At 40.7% G+C, this 26,162-nt stretch overlaps 1 protein-coding gene and 1 pseudogene across 6 annotated transcripts in view; both read left to right on the forward strand.

The window, feature by feature from the left end:
- Positions 1-26,162, forward strand: part of Cacna2d3 (calcium voltage-gated channel auxiliary subunit alpha2delta 3) — an 839,385-nt gene that overhangs the window by 590,893 nt on the left and 222,330 nt on the right. For 5 of the 6 annotated variants that reach the window (XR_010050128.1, XM_063257292.1, XM_063257291.1 and 2 more), the window contains 3 exons: positions 53-70; positions 21,667-21,738; positions 23,067-23,147. Coding sequence is in view for 5 of the 6 variants with exons in the window: in XM_063257292.1 (XP_063113362.1) it covers positions 53-70; positions 21,667-21,738; positions 23,067-23,147 (171 nt within the window). In the remaining variant the exon portion in view is untranslated. The remainder of the gene's footprint in view (positions 1-52; positions 71-21,666; positions 21,739-23,066; positions 23,148-26,162) is intronic. The other variant, XM_003479964.4, reaches the window with a different exon arrangement.
- On the forward strand, positions 24,222-24,349 carry LOC134477969 (U4 spliceosomal RNA; annotated as a pseudogene).

Below are 26,162 nucleotides of genomic sequence, written 5' to 3' on the forward strand. Positions count from 1 at the left end.
ATGATGATTGATTTTTTTCTTTTCTTTCTGTTTGTTTTCCCTTGTTTTTCAGCTCCCTCAGGCTCAAAAGGTAAACTCTTTTCTGTCACATCCAGTCATTCCCAGAACTCACAAGTCATGCATGTTTCCATGGTGTTGTGCACTTCACACTGTCTGTGACCAGTGAAATGGTTTTCTCCTTACAACTTCAGAAACCTGAAGTCGGGCAGGAATACAGAGACCCACACACTCAGTGTCCACTGCCCCCCTGCACAGGAGTCCCACCAAAGTATCTTTTCACAGCCAGTGACTCAAAGTCAAGTCCATGCCCAACTTTTCTCCTAAGAATTCTGAAATAATAGATGAAGAGTAAGTTTGGAGTGTTCCTCTGGACATCAAATTCCAAGCCTTTCCTGGAATAGTCTCTCAGGGAGACAGGGTAAACAGTAAGTAAGGTCTAGTGACCAGGTTTAAATTCTGGGCTTTTTAGCCAGATCTCTGAGACCTCCACACTGGATTTCACTTCTTACCAAGCCAGCAGCTCCTGTGCATATCTCATCACCTTTTTAATCCAGAGAGAATTAGAGTGGAGTTTTTGCCAATTGCCAGACCCTTTCACTGGTCCTCACTGTCTACCAGAAGTAATCTGGTCCCACCATCTGGAATGAATTTTGTCCACAAGGACTCCACATGATTGCAGTGATGGCTTTGCTTTGTTGTCCCATGTGTCATGGTCATTGTATCCTAAGGACAGTTATGGTTAAGAAAGAGGCATCCCACGATGCTCACTATTGTTCTCACATATTTGATAAACACAAACAAACCTCCTGAAGGGCACACAGTTTCTGGGGGTCAGAAGTGGGCTCGTTTCATCTCAAGACTTAAGCTGTGGCACACTCTGAATCATAAGCAGCTTTTCTCCAGTTTTCTATTCCAGAGCAGTGATGATTTGGTTCCTTCTCTTTGGGACAGATAGCACAACTGCTGTATGAAAGACAGTCTGTTCAGACCATATGGACAACCAGGGGCCTAGAACCATTACACAATTACTCAAATATATTGGAGGTATTTAAACAAAGCAGGACGTGCTAGTGTGTGACTTGGCTTGTGGTAATGTTTGATTATACTTCAGTACCATCACTAAAGGACTGAACACTTCATTAGAACTTGAAAGTATTCGAGATAGCAACAGATTCCATGGTAAAGATATGGCCAGAAATCCAGATTGTTTACAAGACTCAATGTCTTTGATAGGACATGCCTTCTTAATTGCCATATTTGAAAGGGGTTTTTTTTTGTTTGTTTGTTTTTGTAAAGGGACTCAACAAATTCATTGCTCAAAGATGGACCCATGTTAATTTACTGGCATTTATCCATCAAATTCCCACTGATCCTTATACAAAAGTGTTCCTGTTGTAGAAGATTCTTCATGAATTGCAGGTGCTATTGGCCATGGAATTTTTAAACAAAATAAACCAAGACAGAACATGGCAAGTACCAGGACACGTGTTGCTGGGCTGCAGGGCTGAATGGCACTTACCTCATTGCATTCGTTTCTTCTGCCATCATGTACTGCTGCACATGACATGCCCTGTGAAATGGAGACTGTCACTGTAAAGTCCTAAATCAAGAAGATTTCTTAGCTGGTGCCTTTGTGATTTCGCTGTCTCCAAAAGAGGTTAGATAATTCCAGGGCTTGTTCTGAAGGACTAGCTATGCCTTCTTTCCTTAGCCTGAAAATCATCTTTTTCTATTGAAATAGAGATGGCATGTGTCTTTAAAAAATATTAAAAGTGCTATGTGAAACTCAACTCTTTGGGACTAGTTTCTGTGTACTCCAGTTCTGGAGAAGCAGTGTAAGCTGTGGGTCTCTGGACTGAAGGATGAGTAGCATGAGAAGTGAGGTCGGCAGGTTGAAAGCATCCTTCCACATGGCCGAAGCCTGTATCTAGTGATGTGTCCACATCCCTACTTTTCTCCTTCCCTCCCTCTCCCCAGTGTGACACATGTAGATGCTTTTACTAGAAGGATGAGATTCTTCCAAGCCTCAGTTTCCCTCAAATATCCTATCTTGCTTGGCTAGTGAAGGCATGTAGTGGGTTCCTTCCTAGTCTTCATCCATTCTTGACCATGAACAAATTATGCAACTTCTCTGAGTTTTGGATTCATTTTATATTTAACTAGAATGATAGCCTACATTTCCACCTTTGTCATGGAAATTATTTCTCTAGCCTAGAACATCTGTGAGACACTCACAAAATGTAAAGTTCCAATGCCCATTTGCCGTGGGTTGGCCCCTGGTGTTCCAGAGCAGATTAGGAGAGCAGATCATGTAGGAGATGGTGGTCTCAGACCCCTGCCCAGTGTCCAGGCTCCTGACTCAAATCTAAGAAATAATCAAGAGATGACAGAAGATCCCATCTGGGATACAAGGCTCCTTTTTATTTCACTAGGAAACGTGCGTTATCTGACAGTACCTGATCCCTGGAGTCAGAAAGAAATGGAAATTGGTTTTGAAACCCTTAAAAAGCAAAGGTTTCAGCGACAATTGTTTGGAGAATTCCCCCCCCCCAATTCTTTTGACATTACCCATAGATTGCAGCCATCTGTGGACACGATTCTAATGAGTTCCTTTTAAAGCCAAGTTTTTGTTCTGCGGGTAAAAGGAAGGCATCCCCAACAGCTATGTCTTTGGCCTGCTTTTTGCATGAGGTCATGAGCACATACATTGGACCATATGGCGTCTGCATTTATGCTGTTTTTGTTGTAATGTCTTTCTATCATTTGCAACTGTTTTCTCTATAAATATCTTAAATATTTATATCTGTAAACAGGCTTTTTAATCTGTTGGCTGATCTACAACTAAAAATGTCCCATTTCCATCTTATGTGTAGCAGACATTCATAACTGCTGTCTAGAACTATTACAGTTTCCATGATTCTAGGATTTTCGGGACCTTCTAAAGCTTCTCAGCTACACCTTCACAATAATTATGTGAAAAGTAGTTTGCCCCCAAGAAAGTGTTTTTCCAATAATTCATAAGCACCTTCAAGGTAACTCTTAGGCTCTATAATTTTGAAACCTTGATATCACATTGGAGGTGATAGTGCAGATGTAGCTGATGGATGTCAAAAATTCTCACTAAATAATGGAGACAGCATCCTGAATTCTTGGCTAAAACCCATGCAGCGTTCAGGCCTGATGCCTTCTAGTAACCACAATCCATTCTTTCCATAGAAATGGATGTATTTGTTGTGTGTGTGTGTGTGTGTGTGTGTGTGTGTGTGTGTGTGTGTTTGATTGACTTTGAGTTCAAGGAAGAAGAGTCCCTGTGAGAGTTTTTCCTTTTTATCTCTTACATGATAGTTTTTGATTTCTACAAAAATAAGGCGGGAATTTCATCTTACAAAGGTAACATAGCAGAAAGACACAAACCCATTTGTGCATCTATGTTTGGCTGTCAGATTATTGAACGAAACAATTCATTTTTATTCAAAAAGTTTCTGCCTGTAGGAACTACACCTCAACCGTTCCCTGTGAGGTTAATGTAATCGGTATAGATTTAACAGTGAAGAGTGAGCCTTGAGTGTTTAGTCGAGGATGCCCTTGGGATATTCCACATCTGGCCAGCTACATGGCTACCTTGTTCAGGCACTGGTACACTTCCCTCCACTTTCTGCTGCATTCACCCAACCTTGGAATTTGCAAAGAGGCTTTCCTGACCATTTCCTAGGTGCTCTGTGTCTTTCCTAGGATGGGATTAGCTAATATTAGCCTGAGAATTCCGAGGAGGCATAAACATTTTTCTCAAAACCGTGGTTAAAGCAAACCACATCCCTAATCCTGTTTGGAACAGCAAGTTGTGCGTTCAGGGCTGCACAGTCTGGCAAGAGGATCCCTGCTCAATCACCCGGCCTCATGTTTTGCTTCCTGTTAGGAAAGCTCACTTGCCTTCTTGAGCAAACACAGCAGGGTTCAAGATCTGTTGTTCTTTGCCTGCTGTGATATTCTGTGCTGCTTAACTTGTATGAGGACTCAGGAGTGCATAAATTAATTTATTAAATAGAGGTCCATTTCTGGTCTTTCCTTCAGGAGCACTGTTTTATTAACCTACCCACCCCCCATGCTCCAGGGTAAATGGCTTCTGAGCCATTTGTTGTGTTACCTTGTTTATAATATATTAGGGGGGACTAATTGAAAGCATTCATTTATCTAAATTTTCCCTTCCTTTCCCTTTTTTATCCTTTCCTTTCTTTTTCCTTCCTGTCTTTTGTCATGTTTATTTGTTTTTATTATTTATTTGAGACAGGGTCTGGCTATGTAGTTCAGGCTGGTTTTGAACTTGCTATGTAGATCAGGCTGGCCTGGAACTCTGAGCTATCCTCCTGCCTCAGTCTCCCAAGTGCTGGGATTTCAGGCATGTACCACCGCACCCAGCTTTTGTTATGCTCTTTAGATAAACATTGTACAAATAGAATTTGGCCACCTCTTATATCAGATATTGAAAGGTGTAGGACATCATTTATTATTCTTTGCCTCATTTAGCTTTTATACTTTGAACTGTCAAACTAAACTGTCATTTAAAATAGAAAATTGGAAGTTTGCTAAGCTGCTGCTTTTGTACATCTCAGATCTAGTGATTTTCATATTTCATTACAGTTGTGTAACCAGCTAAACTGGTGCAAATGAGGTGAAAAACTCAGTGGTGATAACTATTTACATTTGGTTCTGGTTTATGACTACGTGGCTTTTATCTCTACTTGTGGAAATTATTATTTCCAACGTTGTCCTGTTTTTTTCCTTATCATTCACTGTTTTATACAAACATACAGGCATCTTTTATATGCATTCTCAACTTGGGGCCAAGATTAAAATGCTCATAGTCTGAAAGATGCTAGTTGTCCACAAGACTACATCTTAGTCTATTACACTTAATTTGTCAGTAGAGAAGGGAAAATATATACCAAAAAAAGTTCAGGCATTTCAGCTTTTCCTGTGGCCGTGAGACACTATGGAAATCTGAATGATGCTGTGTTCCTTAGCCATAATGATAGTCAGTGAAAACTTTCGTTCTCCACCATTTTATATAAACATGTTTGTGGCAGCCCAGACCAGCTGTGTTGCTGCTGAAGGAGGAGGTGAATTCTATGTCTCAGACCCATATACGTTTTGATGACTCTTTTTCTTTGGTTCTATCCTAGCCTGAGCATGAGACCATCAGTAAATGAATCCAAGACTCTCAGATTCAAAGTGCACGGCATTCTGATGGCAGCCGCTTGGCAGAGCGGTACACAAGTCTTTCAGCCGCAATACTATAGAGGAGGGTGGGGGACAGGGAGCTCTGCTTGCAAACAAAATGCCATTTGCATTTCTTAATGAAAGAAAGAATTTCCTAATACTAAACAATCCCATAATGTGTGTCTACTTGTGGGCTTTCCCCAGGCTCATATTTATGTAAACATTTGAAATGTGTATATATTATTATAATCAAGAAAACAAGGTAAAAGCAAGAGATTCAGCTTAATTATAAAAAAACTGCTAAAATAAAGGTTTTATGAATGAGACTTGTTTAAAAGTCTTCAAAAGACTGTTTATTACCAGTGTATGTCAGGCGCTTTCACACTTGTGTGCTTTGACTTAGTATTCTGTTTTGCAGAGTCTATCCTAAATTAACTGACTTGTAATTTATTTAAAATGAGGAAAAGAAAATCCAAAATACTCAGAAATAAGAAAGAGACTGTAAAAGTCACTGACGTTCCAAAAAGCAAAGCATTAAGAAGCCATTAAAAAAATAGGTCAAAGGGAGTTTAAGAGTACAAGAAAATAAATTAGATTTAAAGATAGAATGTAACTTTCATGTATTTATGCTGTTAGTGGTGTGTGTATGTGTGCTTGGGTAAACAGATGTACAAAACAATATTGGAAGGAAATGAATAGATGTTAGTGGTTATTAATAAAAGAAACATTTACCTAGATAAGAAGTTTTTCTTTGTATATTTCTGTATTTTTCTGTATTCCTATACAATGAATACATATTATAAATAGTTATATTTATGCTAATGAGCTAATTATATTACTCACAACGCATTAAATAGAGTAGACTAATAGGAGTTAACCTGCCACTGTATGCTGATCTGAACTTTCTCCAGAAACAAAACAATGGGAAACCAAACTCAGTTGAAGAAAGACATGCACAGTTGCACTGATTCTTGGTATAGACAACGGTACTCAGAAAAGGGAAGATCTGTAAACGGTGGTTGTCCTTTGTGGGATAGTCTCAAATTCCCTTTGTTTATCAATAATTCTTACTTCCTACCGGAAAGAAAGATCACTTTGCATCTTTAATTATGGGCCCCATTCTTGAGAGGGAAAGGAAGGGCTATTCTGGCTGAAATGTGGAGACATGAAGCGAGGTGGGGATGTAATTTGTCCACCTTGCTACTTAGGGAATGTTATAGGGATGGTATAGCCCCTTCTACTGTGCTCCCCAAGTGGAGGGAGACACCTCCACTCTTGCCACAGAGCCAGGGAAGCCGGTGGTTCTCAAGACCAACTTCTGTCCAGGCTGGAGGTGGAGCTGAGTCCCTACCCCCTTAGTCCTTTGTGACATTGGGCCCTGGCACCATTACTCTGAACCTTTCTCTCCTTTTGTCACAGTGGGATGAAGACATCTCTGTCAGAGGACTTTGCTGAGAAGCAGGGAGTCAGCACTTGCAGGGCCCAGCACTCCGAGTGCTCGGTGTGAAGGTGTGGGGGCCATGCATTTGTTTACGCCCTGACCATCCCAGCGTCACTTGGGCAGGTATCATTTCAACCAGTCGATTCTTATTTGCACAAGAGACACTTGTATCTCTGTTTGTTTTATATCGACTATTTTTTTTGCATTTTTGAAATTTAGAATGTTGTATTTGCCTTTAATGTTGTTTCTAGTGAAACCTAATAGTAAGTTGTAGTTGTGATATGTTATTAATTCATGTTGTGGTCTTTTATTAATTCATGTTTATTTTATTTGTGAAAAATAGCCTATAACTTTGTGCTACAAGCTGTGCAAATTCTTATCATAAATATATTAGATATAATTTTTATACTCCTCCAGAGCTCAGTGATATTCTTTTATAATACAAAACAGACATGTTTGTGACACTGAGACTGAGTAGGAAGCCAGTGCCAAAAGGTCTACAGAAAACAAACTGAAAAGAGAGAAATAATAGCATATAAGAGAGGAAAATCTGTGTTATGAAATGGAAAGACAAAAAAGATGTCCCCTTATTGTCAACTGTTCCTAATACAGAAATGATAGAACTTGAAAGCAAAAAATAAAACTAAAAAGAATTACAAAAGTCATCAGTCATTATAATAATTACAGGGGTGGAATCAACAGAGTTGACCAACACTTAACAAGCTCTTAATCAAAGTGAGGAAAAAATGTTGTAAAATATTTATGTACCTTCTGTATCAAACAATATAGAACTCTGTTATTTACTCAACAAGGGCTTAAAAAAGCCAATTACCATTTAGGTTAGCTCTAATAGATCAAATAATTGAGAAATATGGAATAGCAAAATGCCAACCAGGACATCTATCAACAACTTTGCCATTACGTTCAGTGGGTAGTCACTTTTTTGAAATTGTACTAGCTAAAGAAAAAAGGAAAGGATGACATGACAGTGAAGTGTATTGTTTAAAGAAAGACAACAATGCCAGAAGAATTCAGAAAGAGGCTGCATACTACTGTCCAGATTGTAATGTTTCATTGTGTATTGAATGTTTTAAGGTATAGCATACACTGAAAAGTCATTCAATAAATTTGATTAAATTGTCATTTTTATATCTCCTATTATATTACCTTATGAAAATTAATGAAAAATGTGCAATTTTTGGTCATCCTCTATTTAAATAATTGGACTAGTAAGTGGTTAGCATAGACAAATATGTCAAATAAAGACAGAAATAGTTTTGGACCATGGATGTCACCCAGTTTTTGTTTTGTTTTTTAAAATAAACCAAAGAAATATATATTTCTGAAGCTAAAAACCAAGAAACGATTTTAAAATCTCTGATATACCCAGGCTTTCTAATTTCAGACTTAACTTTTAGTGTCTTAGAACTCAAAGTCTTTTTTCAACAATTCTCACTTAAACTATGTGTTTTCAATGTATTTAAATCAACCACAATTATGAAATATTATTTTCCTGAGATGTTGAGACCATACAGACTGTTTTTAACTTTGTTAAAGGTAAAGTGGCTTTTCTTTTGAAATTCAGTGGAACATTTGAATAAAACCATTGGATTTAAATATTGTTTTCATGTCAGTTGTTCTTACATCCCAAAGAAATACAAAGATCCTCCTTCTGTATAGAAAAGAAGGCAAAACGGAGAAGTTACCTCCCACTGCTCAGTGACTGGGCTATCATGGCCTTAGTGCCAGTATAGCCAATTGTCACGGCTTGTATCTGGATGTCCCCCCAAAGCCTCATGCAGTCATGGAGGTGGCTGAATCTAGCGTTTGTGATTGGTTCATTATCTAGCACTGGGATTAGTGGTGTGAGTGCTACGTCTGCCCAGGGGCAAGTAGCCAGCATACTATAAAGAGAGGGAAAGAGGCGTGCTTTTGCCCTTTTGCTCTTGTTGCTGTGGCTCAATGAACAGTTGCCCCTTAACCATGCCACCCTGTCTTGGAGCCAGCGGAGTATGGACTGAAACCTCCAAAAACTGTAAGTTAAAACCTTCTTTCCTCTATTTTGAGTGTCAGGTATTTTGTCTCACCAATGAGACAAAAATATCCAAGACACTAATATTAAACCTAGGAAAATTTTATCTCAGAATGTCCAATTTGTGATTTTCTTACTTCAGGATGCAAGTGCATAGGTCATTTTTATTGATGTAGCAGTAATTAATCTTGAATCCAAAGAGTTGGGTTGCCATTTTGAGGTCTCTTCCATAACTTCCAATATCCAGTTCCTGTGTGCATCACTTGATATGGGTGATGTGTTTTCTAAAGATAGTTTATGAATACATTTAATGGTCAAATCCCTGGATGGTATGTCATTTCAAGGACAACTTCATGGAATACTTTGATGAAATAATGAATTAAATAATCCTAAATATGTGGACTTGAGTTAGAAATGTGTTTTCTTTCTGATTGCATTAGAGAACATATAAACAACAGCATTCCAACACAGGAGCAAATAAAAATCACTATAATTCATTGACTAAAACCAAAATCAAGTCTCTCCAAATGCAAGTGTAAGTCAAGTCTGTATCAAATAAGTGTCAAATTACCAACAGTGATTTTCATCTGACTTCAGTGGTCACATGTGGGAGACAGGCCTGTCAAATGCCACAAGTTCAAAAGAGTCATATACTTTGTACTAATAGACATAGACTTTCTTTACATTCATGGCACAGTTTTTATTACCAAAAAAATCCAATTTTTATTGTCAGTATTTATCTGCCTTTGTTATTTCTGCACATAAAATTAGAAAAATAACTGATTTTAAGGCACCTTTCAGTTTTTGTTCCTCAATTGTGATGGATTTGTTGGTCTGATCATAGTTCAGCTGTCTGATCCTTTTTCCAGTCATGTCATTCATGTGTCAGACCCCTCGGCTGCCACAGCCCACACGTCACCTGGTGCCATGGGAACGGAAGGAAGGGGTCTAGATGAGCTGTCAGATGTCTCATGCTGAAGGGTTCAATTGGAATGACCCTCTGGGGAAACTGGAACAGTTGCACAATCATGAACATCAATGCTGTGAAGAAGTTCAAAAGCAGAGAATTAGATGTTTATTCCTTTGAATTAGCTAGAAGGATTTTGGGAAACCGAACCAAGTTTCGTGAGGTACAAAAATGTTAAGCAAGGACTAATACCATGGTATGGATTTTCTTTTTCCAGAAATGACTCATGGAATTGAACCACTTGCTGAATCGTGGGTTCTGTGTGTTTGGATTGAGCCCATCCCTACTTGCCCAGACCTGGAACACATTAGGTATTTGGAGACTGGGCGCTGGAACATCTGTCCTTTCTTCCTGACCCCTTTCCTCCATTACTAATGTGCTCCTTCAACTTCCTTTAATATGCATAGCTGTCATTTATTACCTCCTGTCCTGTCTGAGGCACATTGAACTATGAAGGCCATGATACTCTATTCTAGACAAAGGAGAAATAACTTCATACTTCGCTTGTAATACTCAGATGAAGAGGCTGATGAAGTGGAATAATGAGTGGATTTTAAAGAAGCACGTGAATTTTTCTTCCCAAATCTGCAGTAGCCCTTGAGGAATTTGTCAGATGTGCCAGGCACTGTGTTGGGTATTTTATTGAAAATTCTCCTTAGGCTGTCTGTATTGTAAGAGTGCCTTAGTTGACTGCCTCTTTCGCTGCACTCTAAACTCCTGAAAGCAGAACATAATCTTTTTCCTTATCCTGTAAAACAGGAAACTGAGGGTAGAGTGATCTGCACATAAGCTCTAGAATCAGGTGGAGTAAGGCTCATAGTCCCACCTGCTGCCAGCTATGACCTGGAAGAGACTCCTCTGCCCCTTTATCTTAGTTCATTTGCCTATTAAGCAAACACAATTTGCAAGGTCTGTATCAGGATTAGACCTAAAACTACACACATGTACAGCATTTAAAGCAATGTTGTGCAGTAGCAAGCCGTGTTTGACAATGGATATACCTAGGCAGATGTATGAACAGATAGATAGTAGGAAGAATGGATGGGTGGAAAAATGACAAGTAAAGATGACCCAGCAAGCTTGAGTAACCTGCTCTAGGATTTTAATTCAGATATAATTGCTTGAAGTCATAGTGTTCAACTAAGCTCTTTAAAAAAGTTAGATCCTTTTTCTTTTACTTCTGTGATGTTGGCTGTATGTCTTGAATCTTTTGCCTCTTTCAGTGGCAGCCCCCTGTAGGCAATAACTTCTGAGAAGATAATTATGATCTCAGGCTTACTAGAGTGATGGAGGCACAATATTTCAGAAAAATACTGAAGTTGTTTTCCTTTTTTCCCAGTAATTCTAAGATATCAGTGATTAAACTGAGTCTATAACTTATTAGTAAATATCTCAACAGAGGGAGGGCACTGTTTGACAGAGCACACATATATTTAAAAACCAGAGTCAAGAGAATATTACTGATTAGCATATCTAAAAGCTGTCTTGAAAACTGCTTAGTTTATTAGGATGCAACCCAGTTATTTCAAGAGCCCCTGGTAATGATGACAATAAGAATTATCATTAAGGCACTGGATTTTGACCAATATTTATTATGTACTCTGACACATAACTAACTCGCTGTCATGGAAGGGAGTAAGTGAAGTAACAATAAGTTATATCTGAGTTTGGGTGAGTCCAGTTCTGTGTGACTCCTTTCCTCACTGGTTCTCTTTTACAAAATAAATAAAAGAGCTGTGTTGCAATAGATTGATTCTAGGATCATTGCTGAACATTGTTTGTGTACCAGGCACTGTGCTAAATTCTGTGGTTAAAAAGAGGTATCGCTCCTACCTCTGCCCTGGGAGTCCACAGGCTGTGCACAATCACCAGTGTGGGTTCCAGCCATAGCATTCAGTGACTTTGTCGTATTAACAGTTTGCACAAATTTGGTCCAAGATGGTATCTTTGGTTGTAAAGTAAATATGATTATCTTTTTATTGAAGTTTGAGAACATCTGGTTCCCATTTCCACTTAGTTAGGAAAGGTTTTATGGAGGAAGCAGCATTTCAGGGGGTCTTTAACAAGGAGAAGGTTTTGTCCGAGAGCCCTGAAGCTCCAACAGTTGACTGTGTTTTCAGACAGCTATTTGGGAGGTGTGTAAACCACGTTTGTAAAATATGAATGTTGGGCCACACGTGTGTGTGTGTGGGGGGGTGTCGGTTATGTGTCGGAGTGCATTGTGAATACTGGGCAAAGTCCAGTGCCTTACGACAGTCCTCATTGTCATCATGACTGGGTTCTCTTGAAACAAGCAGGTACTCTTGAAACAAACGAGTTTCCAGGACAGTTTTTAGATATGTTAGTCAGTAATACTCTCTTGATTCTGGTTTTGTTTTCCTCTTACATATATGTATTCCTGGTTAAAGATAATGCCCTCTCTCTGTTAAAATGTTTACTCATAAGCTATAGATCCAACTTAATGACTGTCTTTTGAAATTACTGAGAAAAGGAGAAACAGCATCAATGTTTTCCTCAATAATAACTATCTTATTAGAAGAAAGCTGTTTTTAGATTCTCATATATGATGTTCCAACATTATGCAACATTATCCTTTACAAAAGCGGTGTTCAGATCGTTAAAAAGAGAAGGAAAAAACAAATTCACTAATCCAGTTCATCTAACATGCAGTCAAAATTTTTTTTATTAAAGAAACTTCAAATACAATAAAATCTCTAAGCATTCAGAATCTCCAAATCTAAGATGCAAGTTATAATGAGTCAGTAAGAAAGAGAAAATGTCTTGGTCTAAAACAAAAGATGGCTGATGTTCTCATGGATTCAGTGACTACTAACACAATCCAGGGCAAAAAAAGAGGTCTTGTTACTTCTTTTTATTTACTTATTTCTTCTTTTTCTCCATTGTCATGTTGTTAGGGAGTTATATTATTTAGGATTCAAATATCTTGCAAAAATGTTGGAAAATACCAGTGTCTAGTAGAAATTCAAATTGGTGATTGGTGTCCTTAATTTGTCTGAATTTTTTAAAGCAAAGTAGGTCATTTCAGTAGTGGTGTAAAAGACAACTCATGTTGCTTGCATTGGTTTTCACTGAAAAGTAACCCCAACTTTTGATACTTCCTTCCTATAAGGTCATTCAAAATACTGACAGTCAAATATAAATTCCAACTGAGACTATAAAAACTTTACTCTGATAGCGTTTTCAGTATAAAAGATTGTTCTATTTTCGTATAAAAAGGACTTTCAAAATAGGATTTAAAATATTTTTATCACGATATGAATTAATTTAGTTTTAGGTGTCAATCTTCATTGCAAGCATATGCTACTAAGTGTGTTATTTATACAACACTTTCTACAGATGAGAATGTAGGGAGATGTTCCTGTTATTAAAAATTGTCATACAGAAAATACCAGGAAACCACATATGTCCCCACTACACGGACTTACTTCTATCCTAGTCTCTTTCTTTATGGTTTTATTTGAAGGAGTGAAGCCTTGCAGTCATTATGGGGCTGCTGGAGGCTGATTGTCCTCCCTGGGTCACAGCTCTTTCATCAGGTTTTGTCAAAGCACAGCTCTGCCCAGCGTTCTAGCTCTTTCACACACCCCCCCTTTCTGGTGCAGGAGTGCTCCCCACTCGTAGCATCCAGGGACTGCACTGTCCCGTGGCAGGGAGTACCCTGTGTCCTGTCTGCACTTTCCCCAACCGTCCCTCCGTTAAACTTGGTCAGCTCACTCACTCTGATGGGTCATTTATTTTTTGAAGGGTCCTAATTACTGGAAGTTCTATCCTGTTTGTCTGTTTGAGTTTACCATCTGTGTGTGTACCTATACATGGTGGGCAGCAGTGTTTTCACTGTTTAAAGCCTTGTAGAAATAGTTCTGCATTGCGTGTAGACTTCTGCAACTCGCTTCATTTTCCAAAGGGTGAGATGCATCCATGTTGCCATGTGAAGATTAGTCATGTATATTTTAAGATAGTTTACATATACTCTTCAGGTCCCATAACTGGGACAAAAATTCTCAAGAAAAATGTCCAGAAGACTGCTTAGAGTTCATGAAAGGTGTGTGTGTGTGTGTGTGTGTGTGTGTGTGTGTGTGTGTGTGTGTGAGAGAGAGAGAGAGAGAGAGAGAGAGAGAGAGAGAGATGCCACTATATTGCCAGTGGTGATGTAGTTCTACTACTGAAACATGTCTTTCTTTCTCTCTCTCTCTCCCTCTCTCTCTCTCTCTCTCTCTCTCTCTCTCTCACTTCAAAATGGCTTTATGGATCATTGAATGAACTGCTGAGTGAATAAGTTTCTAAGCATGCATACCTGTGGGAAGCCCCTCAGTACTGGTCACTATTAAAGCACCTGGAAATATCACAAGTCTCATGAACAGTTTGGGAAATCCCACAGCTTAGGTTACGCAGTACGATGAAATGCCGAGCCACATCACATTGGCATCAGCCAAGCAGTGGCAGTCCTGGGCTTCCTTTGTAAGTGTGAGTTGCAGCAGGATTTCCTCACCACATCTTGGTGGTCTCCACCTGGTCCTTCCTCTGAAGGTGTCCCATCTCCACCGTGGGCTGTGTCCACACAGAGAATGTCCTGCCATGCACAGTCAGGCATCCTCACTAAATCCTCCTCCTAGCACCTCCATCCAGTGTTGGGGAGCATGAGGTGGTGGTTATCAGATGGAGATGGCAGATTGGGGGAGGGTAAGTGGCCAGGGGAAGAGGTAGACACGGAGCGCATCTGTCTTGGGTGTAGGGGAGAAAAGCCCAGAGTTTCTGGCTGTGGAGATCCTCCTCATAGCTGCTAATCTTCTGCCCATGTTCCTTTTTTCTACATTTACATTTCCTTCTTTCTGCTGTTCTATTTCTTATAAAGCATTAGCCCGGTGACTTTGAAACATCCTGTTCTCCTCTCGGAATGGAATATAAATTTAAAGATATTTATACCCTCTCCTAATTCCCTTCATTATGTAATACCCACAGCTTGGCTTTCAGAAATTCCCAGGTCATTGTAGCCTCAGCTCATCCACAGAGGAGAAAATGCCAAGGAGGTGCCTTCTCTTCTGCTCAATTATACTTCAGAAACTAGACTGAAAAGGTTTTGCCTTTCCTGGACTCCTTGGTCGCATTCCTAGATCCTGCACAGTTTAAAGAATTAATTATTCTTTTTCAAAATGGCTCATCTGATACTTCAAGTTACACACAACTGTGTTTTTCTACTTCGTAGTCCTATTTCTTTCCTCTCAAGTCAAAGATTGTTGGCAGACTAAAGGTTGATATTACCTGTGCTTCTACTGGGGGTTTTCTAAGTGGCAGTGGCTGCCATTTAAATATGTTTTCCCTGCAAAGGCTTGTTCCCTGAAAATACCTTGTATTTATCTCCCAGGACATTGTGCTTGCAATTCACAATGACTGCCACTAGATGGTGACAGTGTCTTTTTAGGAAATTAAGGTTGCTGTTCACCGGCGCCAGTGAAAGAAAATGGAATCACAGCTGTGTACTCACAAATCACATACACATATAATATATAGTATATTATATATATTATAATATATACTATATTATATTATATATCATTTACTTTAGTATTATACATTTATATTATGCACTCCATTGATATAGTAAGTATGTTGATCATCTACAGTAAGAAAAGAAAAACGTGAGAGGAATAAAGTTACAGGAGAAATTTGGTATTTGAAGAGAGTTCACGAATTAGTCTTTGTTCTTGGCTTTCTGCTGGTTTTCCCAAGCAGAAATAGCCACTGGTGTATAACTTTTCCTGTGAACCTGGCCTCAGGCATGAGCAGATCTGTCAGAACCCTCTGCTGAAAACCACCTGGCAGCCTCAAATGGCCTGCTAAGCACACTGCCCTGAACTAGTCATGGTGCCTTCTCCAGGCCTGGCCCAGCTTGCCTCCTTTCGCTGAAGCCTGGCATTCACTCATAGAGCTCCCAGCTATACGAGGAACAGCATCCTGCCACCAGCCTCAGCAAGTGTCCTCTGATGACAGAGGAGAAGGCACATAAAACAGGTGTGCCTCAAAAACACAGGCTATTCAGGCAGCACCGTGACTGCAGTGCTCCCACTGCAGGGGGCACCGGCACCTGCCTGCAGCCTGTCCCCATGCCGGGCCTCTCCCAGGAAACGCTGGCACATCTGTTTCCTGGTGGGACCCTAAACATACTCTTATCTGCATCTTTTATTCATTATTAATATTCTTCCTAGAGTCTCAATGACAACAAATAATCACCATAGAATGGTCATTTCTCAGGTGGTGCCTCTTATTCAGTGTTTGCTACTTTGTGGAAGGGAAGAGGTCACCTGAATTTTGTCCTCTGAAAGAAGTTCACATATTTTAAGAATGTCCTGACAGTTTTCCCTCTTGCCTTTTCTAAACTCTGAAAGTCCTCACTGTGTAGGTTATACTGGCACTGGGAACCACCACGACAATGAGCAGGTAGAGCTGTGTGGTCCAAACCTGCACTTGTGTGATTCAGAGGAGTCACAAAACCAGTTTATGCTCATTTGAGAAAAAAATATAAAATGTATTGCCTGGAGAAACATAATAAGGAAAAAAGACAGGGATTGACCTTAAGAACGAAGGTGTCCAGCTGGATGAGGTGGTGCATGCTTGTAATCCCAGTGCGCAGGAGTCTGAGGCACGAGGATCACCATGAGTTTAAGACCAGCTTTAGCTACGTAGTGAGTCCAAGGTCAGCCTGGATTGCATAGCAAGACCCTGTCTCAAAAAACCAAAACCAAAAAGAAAAACATAAAAAAAGGTAGTCTTCCTTATACTTCCCTCTCTCCTTCTATCCTTCTCTCCTCTCCCCTCCTCTCCCCTCTTCTCCTCTCCTCTCCTCTTTCCTCTTCTCTCTCCTCTCCTCTCCTCTCCTCTCCTCTCCTCTCCTCTCCTCTCGTCATCTCTCCTCTCCTCTCCTTTCGTCTCCCCTGTTTCTCTTCTCTCTCTCTTTCACTCTCTAAAACACACACACACACACACACACACACACACACACACACACACAGAATCACACACACCCCTTCTCTCTGTGGTTTGACTTGGTTTCTTCAGTCTGATTCAGTGTCTGTAGAAAGGGGATAAACCTGGCCCCCTCCATTCTTGTTGGGAGTTAGTATGCTGAGAACCATCTGCAAAGGAGAGTAAAGGATCTTTGGCATTAGCTCCAGACAGACAAAATAAAAATCTTAGGTGGTCTCATTTGAATCACATACCTCGTTAATAAGACAGTCAGTGTGACCTGGATAGCATGATGTGTATGCGTGCATGTGTGTGTCTGTGTGCATGTGCGTGTGTATGGACATCTGGGTATGGCACAGCTGGGGCTGGATATTTAGAGATGCACTCAGCTTGGGAGAGGTTACCTGCCATGATAAACTTGTGTTTGGAAAGGAAGAGAATCTCTCTAAAGTAAGGAGTGATATTTGCAGAAGACAAAAGTGGGGCTCAAACACCTACCCTTTCTCTGCTTGATTTATAAATGTGCTTCCTATAAAGCAATGCAATGAAACCGCAAACTTCTTCCTGGTAGGTAAGCCTGCTTGTAGGAAGCATTCTGAACCTGTCACATGACCCCTGGCAGATACCAATGTATGCAGAAGTTCCTACGCTAGTTCAAGCTAAACGTGAAAAAGACAGCCACTCTCTTTACCAGAGGAAAGCCAGTGTGCCAGTCTCTCCCTATTCCTCGGGCGCTTGTCTCCCAGGGGCTCTTGGGGAGAACACCAATGTATTATTTATTATTCCCTGTGCCTTCACAGTTATGGCATGGAACTTGGTGCATAGCAGCTACAGAATCAGTGTTCAGCAAAGAAAATAAATGAATAGCAATCACCTGACCAGCTGCAAAATGGAGAGACCTCAAGTGTGACTTTTTATGCTATCTGGGGCCACACCCAAGAGCTGGCCACACTGCCAACTGATGGCATTAGTGAGAAACTCATTAAACATTAAGAGTAGAGCCCTGCCGTGGCTGTATAGACGTTGCACATGAGTCTGAATGCATATTCATATGAGCCCACATGCGTGATTAACTTGGGAAGCTGACAGGAAGCAGTCAATCTGTTGAGCAAGTTTGTGTTTTATAAACCAGATGTTCCGTATTATTATTCATCGCTTCCTTTGATACTAGAATGGTCCCCATTATGTAGCATAGGAAATGAAGGATATGGAATAATATACATGTATTATACAACAGAACACCACCACCAAGCATTCTGAATGCCTGTTCAAAGCCTGAACAAGCGTAATTTAGCAGCAACTGATTTTAAAGTTCTCTCTCAGATTTAAATTTATGGGATTTTTCCCCAGATGGACCACGGTGACCCCCATCTCCTGCTCCTACCCTTTGGAAAATGAAGGTTGACTCTTGTCTGCACTTTTCCTGGAAGTCAGATAGAGGGATCCAAAGCAATGCTTTTGCCTCAGGAGCAACTGCAGATTGGGGGCCACAGAAAAACAAGGACCCACAGTGTGTGGGGAGGGCAGAGAGTTTCTGGCTGTGATTGGCTGCATAACATCTGCTTGGTGGTCTGGGAAAAAGCTCTTGCCACTGGCTGCTATTTCCTATGGCAGGAGTACAGAATGCCTTTTGATTATAAAGTGCTTATGGTGCAAATGAACTTTCAAATTGATTTTCTTCTCCATGAAATGTTTAAGATGCACAGAGTTCAGACCTGTGGAGACAGAATGGTGGGGTGGGTGAGGGTGGGTGAGTCTTAAGGTTGTACAAGTGCTGTTTCTGGGCTCCTGCCAGCCCTTAGAGCCCCATGAGCTGGTATTATAGGAAGTATACAAGTTAGAGTCCTGGCCAAGCCTATTCAAAGTTGAGCCAGAACTGCCCCTAGAAAAGGGGTACAGGAGACAATGGTTCCACTTGTGAACTCTGGCCAGACTAGACTCAGTGCATGTCCTTCGTTTACCTGAGGCTGGTTACAAATGAGTGGTTTCAGTACAAACGCAATATTTCAGGGATTTTTAAAAATGTAATGTTGCAGTAATTACATTTGGAATTAGCCCCTGAGTAAAGCTGATACTCCATTCTGGTTTAATATTTGGAAGTTCATTTTCCATGATCTTGTGTTTGTGCCAGGACAATTACTAGTGATTTATAACTGATTTTTATTGGTTGTAGGAGAAAAGCTTCATTTCTCATTATTGTCAATGATATGTTTTGATTTCATCCATGATACATCTTGGCATTGCTTGAAATTTTGATTTAGGTTGCACAGTGGAAGTTGTCCAGGGTTATGGATCAGTTCAAATCTGTTTTCTGAATAGCATTAAAGATTAATCAGAGAGTCAGACTTTGGGAAGACTTCTGATTCCAAAAGTGCTGCTTACTGTGGGTTAGTTCTGCCTTGGAAAATGACCTTGCAGGCCTGCATTGGTGGCCGTCATATACTTTAAGTACTGTATTTTTAGCAAAATGTTGGTGCTATGTTTCCACAGGCTGTTATTTGTTCTGTTTATTAGTTTACTTGGTGCTTGACAAAAATAACTGTCAACATAGTCTCTTACTTACTAGTATCTTGTTATCAATATTAAAAAATTGTTTAGTTATTCAAGTACACAATGGTATGTGATTACATGTATATTAATCGAAGTTCTCCACATAAGTAGAATCAATAGAGAACCTACTAGAAAAAGAATGTGCAACTGTGTGTAAATAAACATATAGTATAGGTATAGTTCATGTATTATAGAAATATTATGTATGCATCCATATATATGTACTCTCTCTCTCTATATATATATGTATATATCAACTCTCTATATATGTATATATCGACTCTATATATAGGTGCTCTCTCTCTCTCTCTCTCTATATATATATATATATATATATGTATATATGTATATATCTATATATGTATATAGATATATACATATATCTATATATATGTATATATAGATATATGTATATATCGACTCTCCATAGATATATATATGGAGAGAGAGCAATTTGTATCAAGGAAATGCCTTGTATGATTACAGAGTCTGACGAATCAGAAATTTGACTTTTTTTTTGTTTTGGTTTTTGTTACTGGGGATCAAACTTATGACCTTGTGCTTACCAGGCTGGCATTTGTGCCACTGAGCTAAATCCACAGCCGTGTAAAGGCAGTCTCTAAGGTAGGCTAGCCAAATAGAAATTGCAGGAACAGTTAATATTGGAGTCTTGAGTTTAAAAGCAAATTAGAGGCAGAATTTCAGTTGATTGAATGAGACCTGTCCACATTATGGGAGATAATTTCAAAATCTTCTAATTTAAATCCAAATTAAATATCAAAAGTACCTTTCTTGCAACTCTGTAGAATCAAACAAGTAGGCATCATGACTTGACCAAAGTGAGACTTAAAATTAACTACACTATCACGAGGTCCTGGACCTTAGGAGCTATGAAGATCTTGCTTTTCATGGAAGGGTGTAGACCCATGTTGACATAGATGCAAATCTATTAAAAACAAGCCCCCTCCATTCTTGTTGGGAGTTTTTCCAATACCTGCCAGTTCCTTTTAGCTATCATGATTACTGGCAACACCATGGTGAAAATGGTTGTCCAGCAATGCTTCTTGAACTGTGATATGCATCCCGATTGTTAAAATAGTGATTCACATTCAGAGGGTTTAGAATCAGGTCTGGGACTGCACATTTCCAACAAGCGCTTGAGTACTCGTGTCTTGTGCACTACAGTGATATCCTGTAGCTCCAAGATCCTATTAGAAAAACAGAAGAAAAGGTAAACAGAGTTTAATGACTTTTAGGATACTGGCCAGGGTATGGAGGCGTCCATTGCTTGGATTTTAAGATCTTTTTATGATGCCTCATCCAAGAAATATGAGAGAGAAGTGGTTGACTGTTCCCTGGAACTACAGATATGGAGGAAAAATGCCTCAGAAAGCACTCTAGATCGAAGATGGTGGGTTCCAGTTCACGGAGTGCTTCATGTCTGGTGCGTGAGGATGCCGTGAAACCAAAAAGTATTTCTCTCCCCTCGGACTTGCCAGGCCAGTTCTCTCTTTGGAGTCTGTTGTTTATAAGCTGTGTGACTTGAAGACAGGGAACCAGGGAGTAGCAAACTTTGAGCCCTTGCATATCCCCCAGGTACCATGCCAGCTGGTTACATTTATCCTCATGGCAGTGGTGTTGTGGAATAGTCTCATTTTATCTGAGGACATAAGCTTAACTAATGCAGCTAAAAGTCAGAGCTAAGGATTCAAACCAAATTCAGCTTGGAGCAAAATCTACCTGATTCCAGGACTCTGTTTCCCCATTTGTTACTGGGTGGCATAGGCACGCTCACCTGTTTCCCTTGCGATGCAGCGTGAAAAGCAAGTGTAAGCTGGATCCAACAGTGCCCATCTGCACTTTGAAAGATTTCAGATGGTGTATTTTATTCCTTGAATAGAAATACTTAGGTTCTTAGTTGTGATTTTCAAAGTCATTGGATTATCTTTTTATTTTACTTTTGTTGTTTTGATTTGTTTTGTTTTCCATCTGGGACTAACATTCCAAAATCTGTAGTATGAAAGGGCTTCGACTTGCCTACCTTGTGGAGAATAAATGCTTCCAGACTCTGTGGTTTCCCACAGAGGCAACTCACAAGACTCTTTCTGCCTGTGCTTTTTGACCCTTGATTTTTAGATTATAGAGAAGTGTTATTAGTGCACAGACTGAACAAAAGTGTCTGGTAAGTAAAATAATAAAATCAATCTGTTATAATAAAACAGATCACCAAGATGCAAGCAAGGCTTTATTTTGAAGCAGAGTGGCTGAAAACAGAGGATGGATCCACTGGATGGTCCCCTTACTTCCTCAGCTGAAGGCCGGGGCACTCTCCACCTCCACTTCCTTCCCCACTGGCGCTCCCATAGTGCTGGTCTGTTCACAGCAGCCCTGTCCAGTTTAGCATGTGGCTGTTGCAGGCTGTCTCAGCCCTGAGGTTCCAGAGCATCCTTGGTAACCAGCTTTTCTCTCTCTGTCCAGCTTGCTGATGATCAGGGCCTCGTTCTGATGACCACAGTGGCCATGCCCGTGTTTAGTAAGCAGAATGAAACCGTGAGTATGGTGGATGTTTCCCATTACTGCCAGGAGGGTTGCCTTCTCAGTTTCTGCCTCATTCAAACTCTGGTGGCTTTTTTCCCCTAAGGTTAGAGGGTGTTTACTTTTCTTTTCTTATTCCATCCTGCTCGGAGAACCACCTGGTCAAACACAAATGTCACTCAAATAGATAACAGTTTAGCATTTGTAGCACCTTTAGTCCCTCCCTTTCCAGAATTTTAGTGTTGCATGACCAGAGAGGGAAAAATAAAGGAATTCCTGATAATGGTGAGCTGAGTTCTTATCAGCTCATATTTAGCAGCTTTGCATGGATTTCCAAGTACCATGTACTGGGGTTGTTTAAAAACCAGAAATTTATTCTCTAATAATTTTAGAAGCTAGAAGTCTGAAACCAAGAAGTTAGCAAGGCTATGTTCCCCGTGCAGTGTGTAGGGCAGAATGGGAGAATTCTTTTTTGCCTCTTCCCAGCCTCTGGGGTACCTAGCATCCTTTGGCTTGTGGAAACATCTTTCCAATGTCTGCTTCTGTTTTTATCAAGTGGCCTTTTCCCTCAACTCTTCTCTTTGCTTATAAGGAGACCGGTTTTTGAGCTCAGGGCCCATCTTAGATCCAGAATGATTTCCTCTCATTATCCTGAATTATTACATCTTCAAAGATTCCATTTTCAAGTGATGTGTCATAGTCTGAGGTTCTGAGTGAACGTGACTTTGCAGAGATACAACTCAAGCCTTGACAACCTTCAAAGGAAATGATAAATGGCAGAAGTTTGGATATTTTTCCTAATTGGCCTTTGGAATTCAAGCAAATCACCACAGCTACCTACCTTGGAAACTGAGACATTCAGGTCCCTCCCTTCACCTTGGTCCATGGGTGCAATTTGTGTGCAAGCTATCGGGGTTGTCATATCTCTTTCTGGTCATTTATTGTCTCTCTTCTGGGCAGCAGGTGGCAGTCTAAACTGAGAGTGAGTTTTCCTTGCTGTCTTTCCTGTGAAAAGCTTTCATAAGAGAAACATTCCTGGTTAGCACCCTTAGCTGCTGAGATCACTATGCGCTCTCTCATCAGCTTATTATTTCTAGGAAAGATAATAGATAGTCAATTAAAATGTCTTGGTGCGAGGGTGGGTTGGCACATAGTGGTTGATGCTACTCATATTTTGAGTAGAGGGTAAAGCACACAGAAGGGCCTTCTAGGAATCGGGGTGAATCCTTGATCTATGTCAGTCAGAGGAAGGCACTGGATATACTCTGTGGCAAGTGGCTGCCCATGAGTTCCTGTTTCTTTTGCCAAGTTCACTGTTACTGTTCAATGTTTATTTTCAACAGAGATCGAAGGGCATTCTTCTGGGCGTGGTTGGCACAGATGTCCCAGTGAAAGAACTTCTGAAGACGATCCCCAAATACAAGGTGATGTATGACCTCGCTCCTGACATCAGAGCAGTGCAGAGATCAGGAGCCTCATTCCCCACAGAAGTCAGGCTTCCTGCGTCCCTTTAAAACAGTGTTCTTACCCTGCCATAAACAGTTGCCTTGTCTTTGTGCAATCTGAAGTAAAATAACAGGTATTTTATGTAAATTGACTGTTTATCACCTCCTACCTCAGTTTAAAGGATCAGTGTGAAATTGTAAGGTTAGACATGAATATTTTATTTTTTCTGATGCAAGCAGTGTGTTGACATGACTGGTTTGTCTGATAAGAAGATGGCATGGGGAGTCTTTGGGTCCCATCCAGATAACTAGACCTCTCCTCCCGAATGAGAGGGAAGAAAATCAGCAAGAAGAAAAGGGGTTCTGGCCTTCAGGGCTCAACCCAGGCACACAGCATTGCTCCAGGGCCCTCTAAACGTGGGAGCTTATGTGGGTCAGAGTCCTGCCCTGCTGCTGGTCCTGTTGGTCCACTGGACGAAGGGCTCCACCAGGTGCTCAGAGCTAGGGATCATGCTCCTTCCCTTCTCCCTGGGTGTCAAGCAGATTGGCTGGCTCACCTCCAGTTTAGGCCCGTTGTAGAGCGGAGAGGGCTCCTTCTGACTTCATACAGAGAAATGGTCAGGATATGAGATTATTGGCTGCCGGGGTCCCTGTCTGAAACTCCCTCCCTGATGTGCAGAGGCCTGACCCTCCTTAGTAACGAGGGACCTAATAGTCTTTCTGGGCTTCAGGTAGTAAAGGTTATGGTTAGAGCTCAGCTGAGGAGGTTCTCAGCTCCACTGTGAATGAGATGGTGTGGGTGAGTTCTCTAATTCCTGGTTTCCCTTCTGTCAAGTGGTGACAGCCAGCTGCATATACCAGTGCTTCCTAATTGGAGTTAAATTGCCAAAAGCATGATGGGGCTTCTAATTCACCTGAACTCACATTATCAAGTGTTGGAAATGGCAGGTCCCCAAAACTGAAACCCAGGCTAGTGAGGGTGTGTGTCTAAGGAAAGGGGACTTTATGGCCTCTAAAGGAGAGATTACTTTACTTCTTTGAAATCCCCAGCCACGCTTTGTGCAATGGTAGTATCATAGCCAATGAGGTTTATCCCAAGGCACGATTATTGCTAAATGAAATCCCCAGGCCTGTGTGTTCAGACCGCAGTCCTGCTACAGTTTTGCCTCAGTTCACAAACTCAGTTCTCTTCATGATTCTGGTCACAAACCAATGTGAACAAAAGCAGAATCAAATTTCCCCATAAGATCAACATTGAACCTAATCATTGAATTTGATTTGGTTCTGGTCCAAATTGGTTTGTGACCAGAATTGTGGAAAGAATCAAGTTGGTGAAACAAGGTATCTCTGTATTTAAGGAAAGGTGTCTACCTTGGGAGATCATTTCCACATTTCTTATGCTTATTTCACAAGAGGAGGTACAGAAAGCCAAGCACAGAGTCACTGTGTAATATGCTGTGCCCAATAAATCCAGGCTGAATGGATGCAATATGGAACTTTAGTATATAATCTCTAGGTCAGCTTCTCAGTTTTCCCAGGGCTTGTGTTAAGCCCTTCCTAACATTTTTTCTTAACAATAGATATACATCATTGTCACTTCTATTTATACATAAGGAACTGATGCACAGAAAGCCTGAAGTCTTGCCAAAAGTGAGAGCTGTGATTTTATGCTCCATAATGTCACTATGCTGGGAACGATGGAAGCAATGACAGTGATAATGCTGATAGTTGTAAGTTAAAATACAATACTATTAATAATTAAAATCCAATAATACATTTCTGGAACTCCTCACTGTGTAGTTGGTGTAGTCCGAAGTACTTTCCATGCATCATTCCCATTAAATCCTTCTTTCACTCTCATGTGTGGGGCATTCCATTTAGATCCCTGTTTATTTATGGGCACTTGTAACTCTCTCAGCATCACTGACCCATTAGAAGATAAGTGACAAAATGTACAGGAGAATAGAAAAGACCTCCTCTGAGGGATTAGCTGGTAGTGTTTGAAGTGGAAGCACTGGTATTTTATTCTTTCTGGAGACTCAGGCTGGGAACTGGAAACATAGGTAGCTATGGCTGATGTAGACCTAAGGTGTCTGTCGCTCTTCTGGCTCTTGTAAAGAGCGTTGGGAAAGAAGTAGGTCTCTGCCAAAGATGGCCTTGGCCAACAGGAGAGGAGAGCTCACTTGCAGGAACAGAGTTCAGGTCACACCTTGCCCTCCTCATTAACACCTTGTTAAGATGAGTCAGCCCTTGGTTCTTGGGGGTTTTTCAGAAGATAGAATTCTTTCTTTCTCCCTGAGCTTCATAGATTTCCCCACAAGTAATCAGACTTCCTGTAATTTTTATTAAGAATTCCAGACACCCCAGCAATAATTTCCAGACACCATGGCCTCTGTTCCCATAACAAGCCATTTTATAATTGGGTTCACTTCATTAGCCCAAAGGTTCTCCACTTGGAAGGGAAATGCTCCTTTCCCCAGGCTGGGGCCTGGGCGGCTCCGGCCTGCAGGGGAGCCTGTTCAGGGCCAGGGCCAGGGCCGCTTGGCAGCCCCCCGCCTTGGAAGGCCTTGTGTCTAATCTGTTCTCTATTACACTGCAGGACTGCACATGCAAATGGACAGAAAGACTGGCTCTGTTTGGGATGTAACAAGAGTTAGGGATTTCATCAGCCTATTGATTTGTGGCCAAAACCAAATGTTGGCCATTGTCATATTAGGAGCTCTCCATTCTCAGGGAATTTCATCCACAGGGTGCGTTTAGAAGATCCCACGAATTTCTCTTTTAGACCTGCATCAGGTGGCATCTAAGTGCTACTAACCCACAAATACAACACAAATACATCATTTTCTCAAGACTGTTCTCCTGGGAAAGACGCTAACCTGACTAGTTTGAAGGTCTGGAAGACGCTGAGGTGCGAGGTTGAAAAGGCCTGGCTGTGCGTCTGCTGGAGAAGATCAGCTTTTTCTGGCTTGTTTTTCATATTTACTGTGCTTC

This window comes from Cavia porcellus, unplaced genomic scaffold (assembly GCF_034190915.1).
Source record: "Cavia porcellus strain 051 isolate PalLab524CR breed Dunkin Hartley unplaced genomic scaffold, mCavPor4.1 scaffold_10, whole genome shotgun sequence".
In the NCBI taxonomy this organism is placed as follows: domain Eukaryota; kingdom Metazoa; phylum Chordata; class Mammalia; order Rodentia; family Caviidae; genus Cavia; species Cavia porcellus.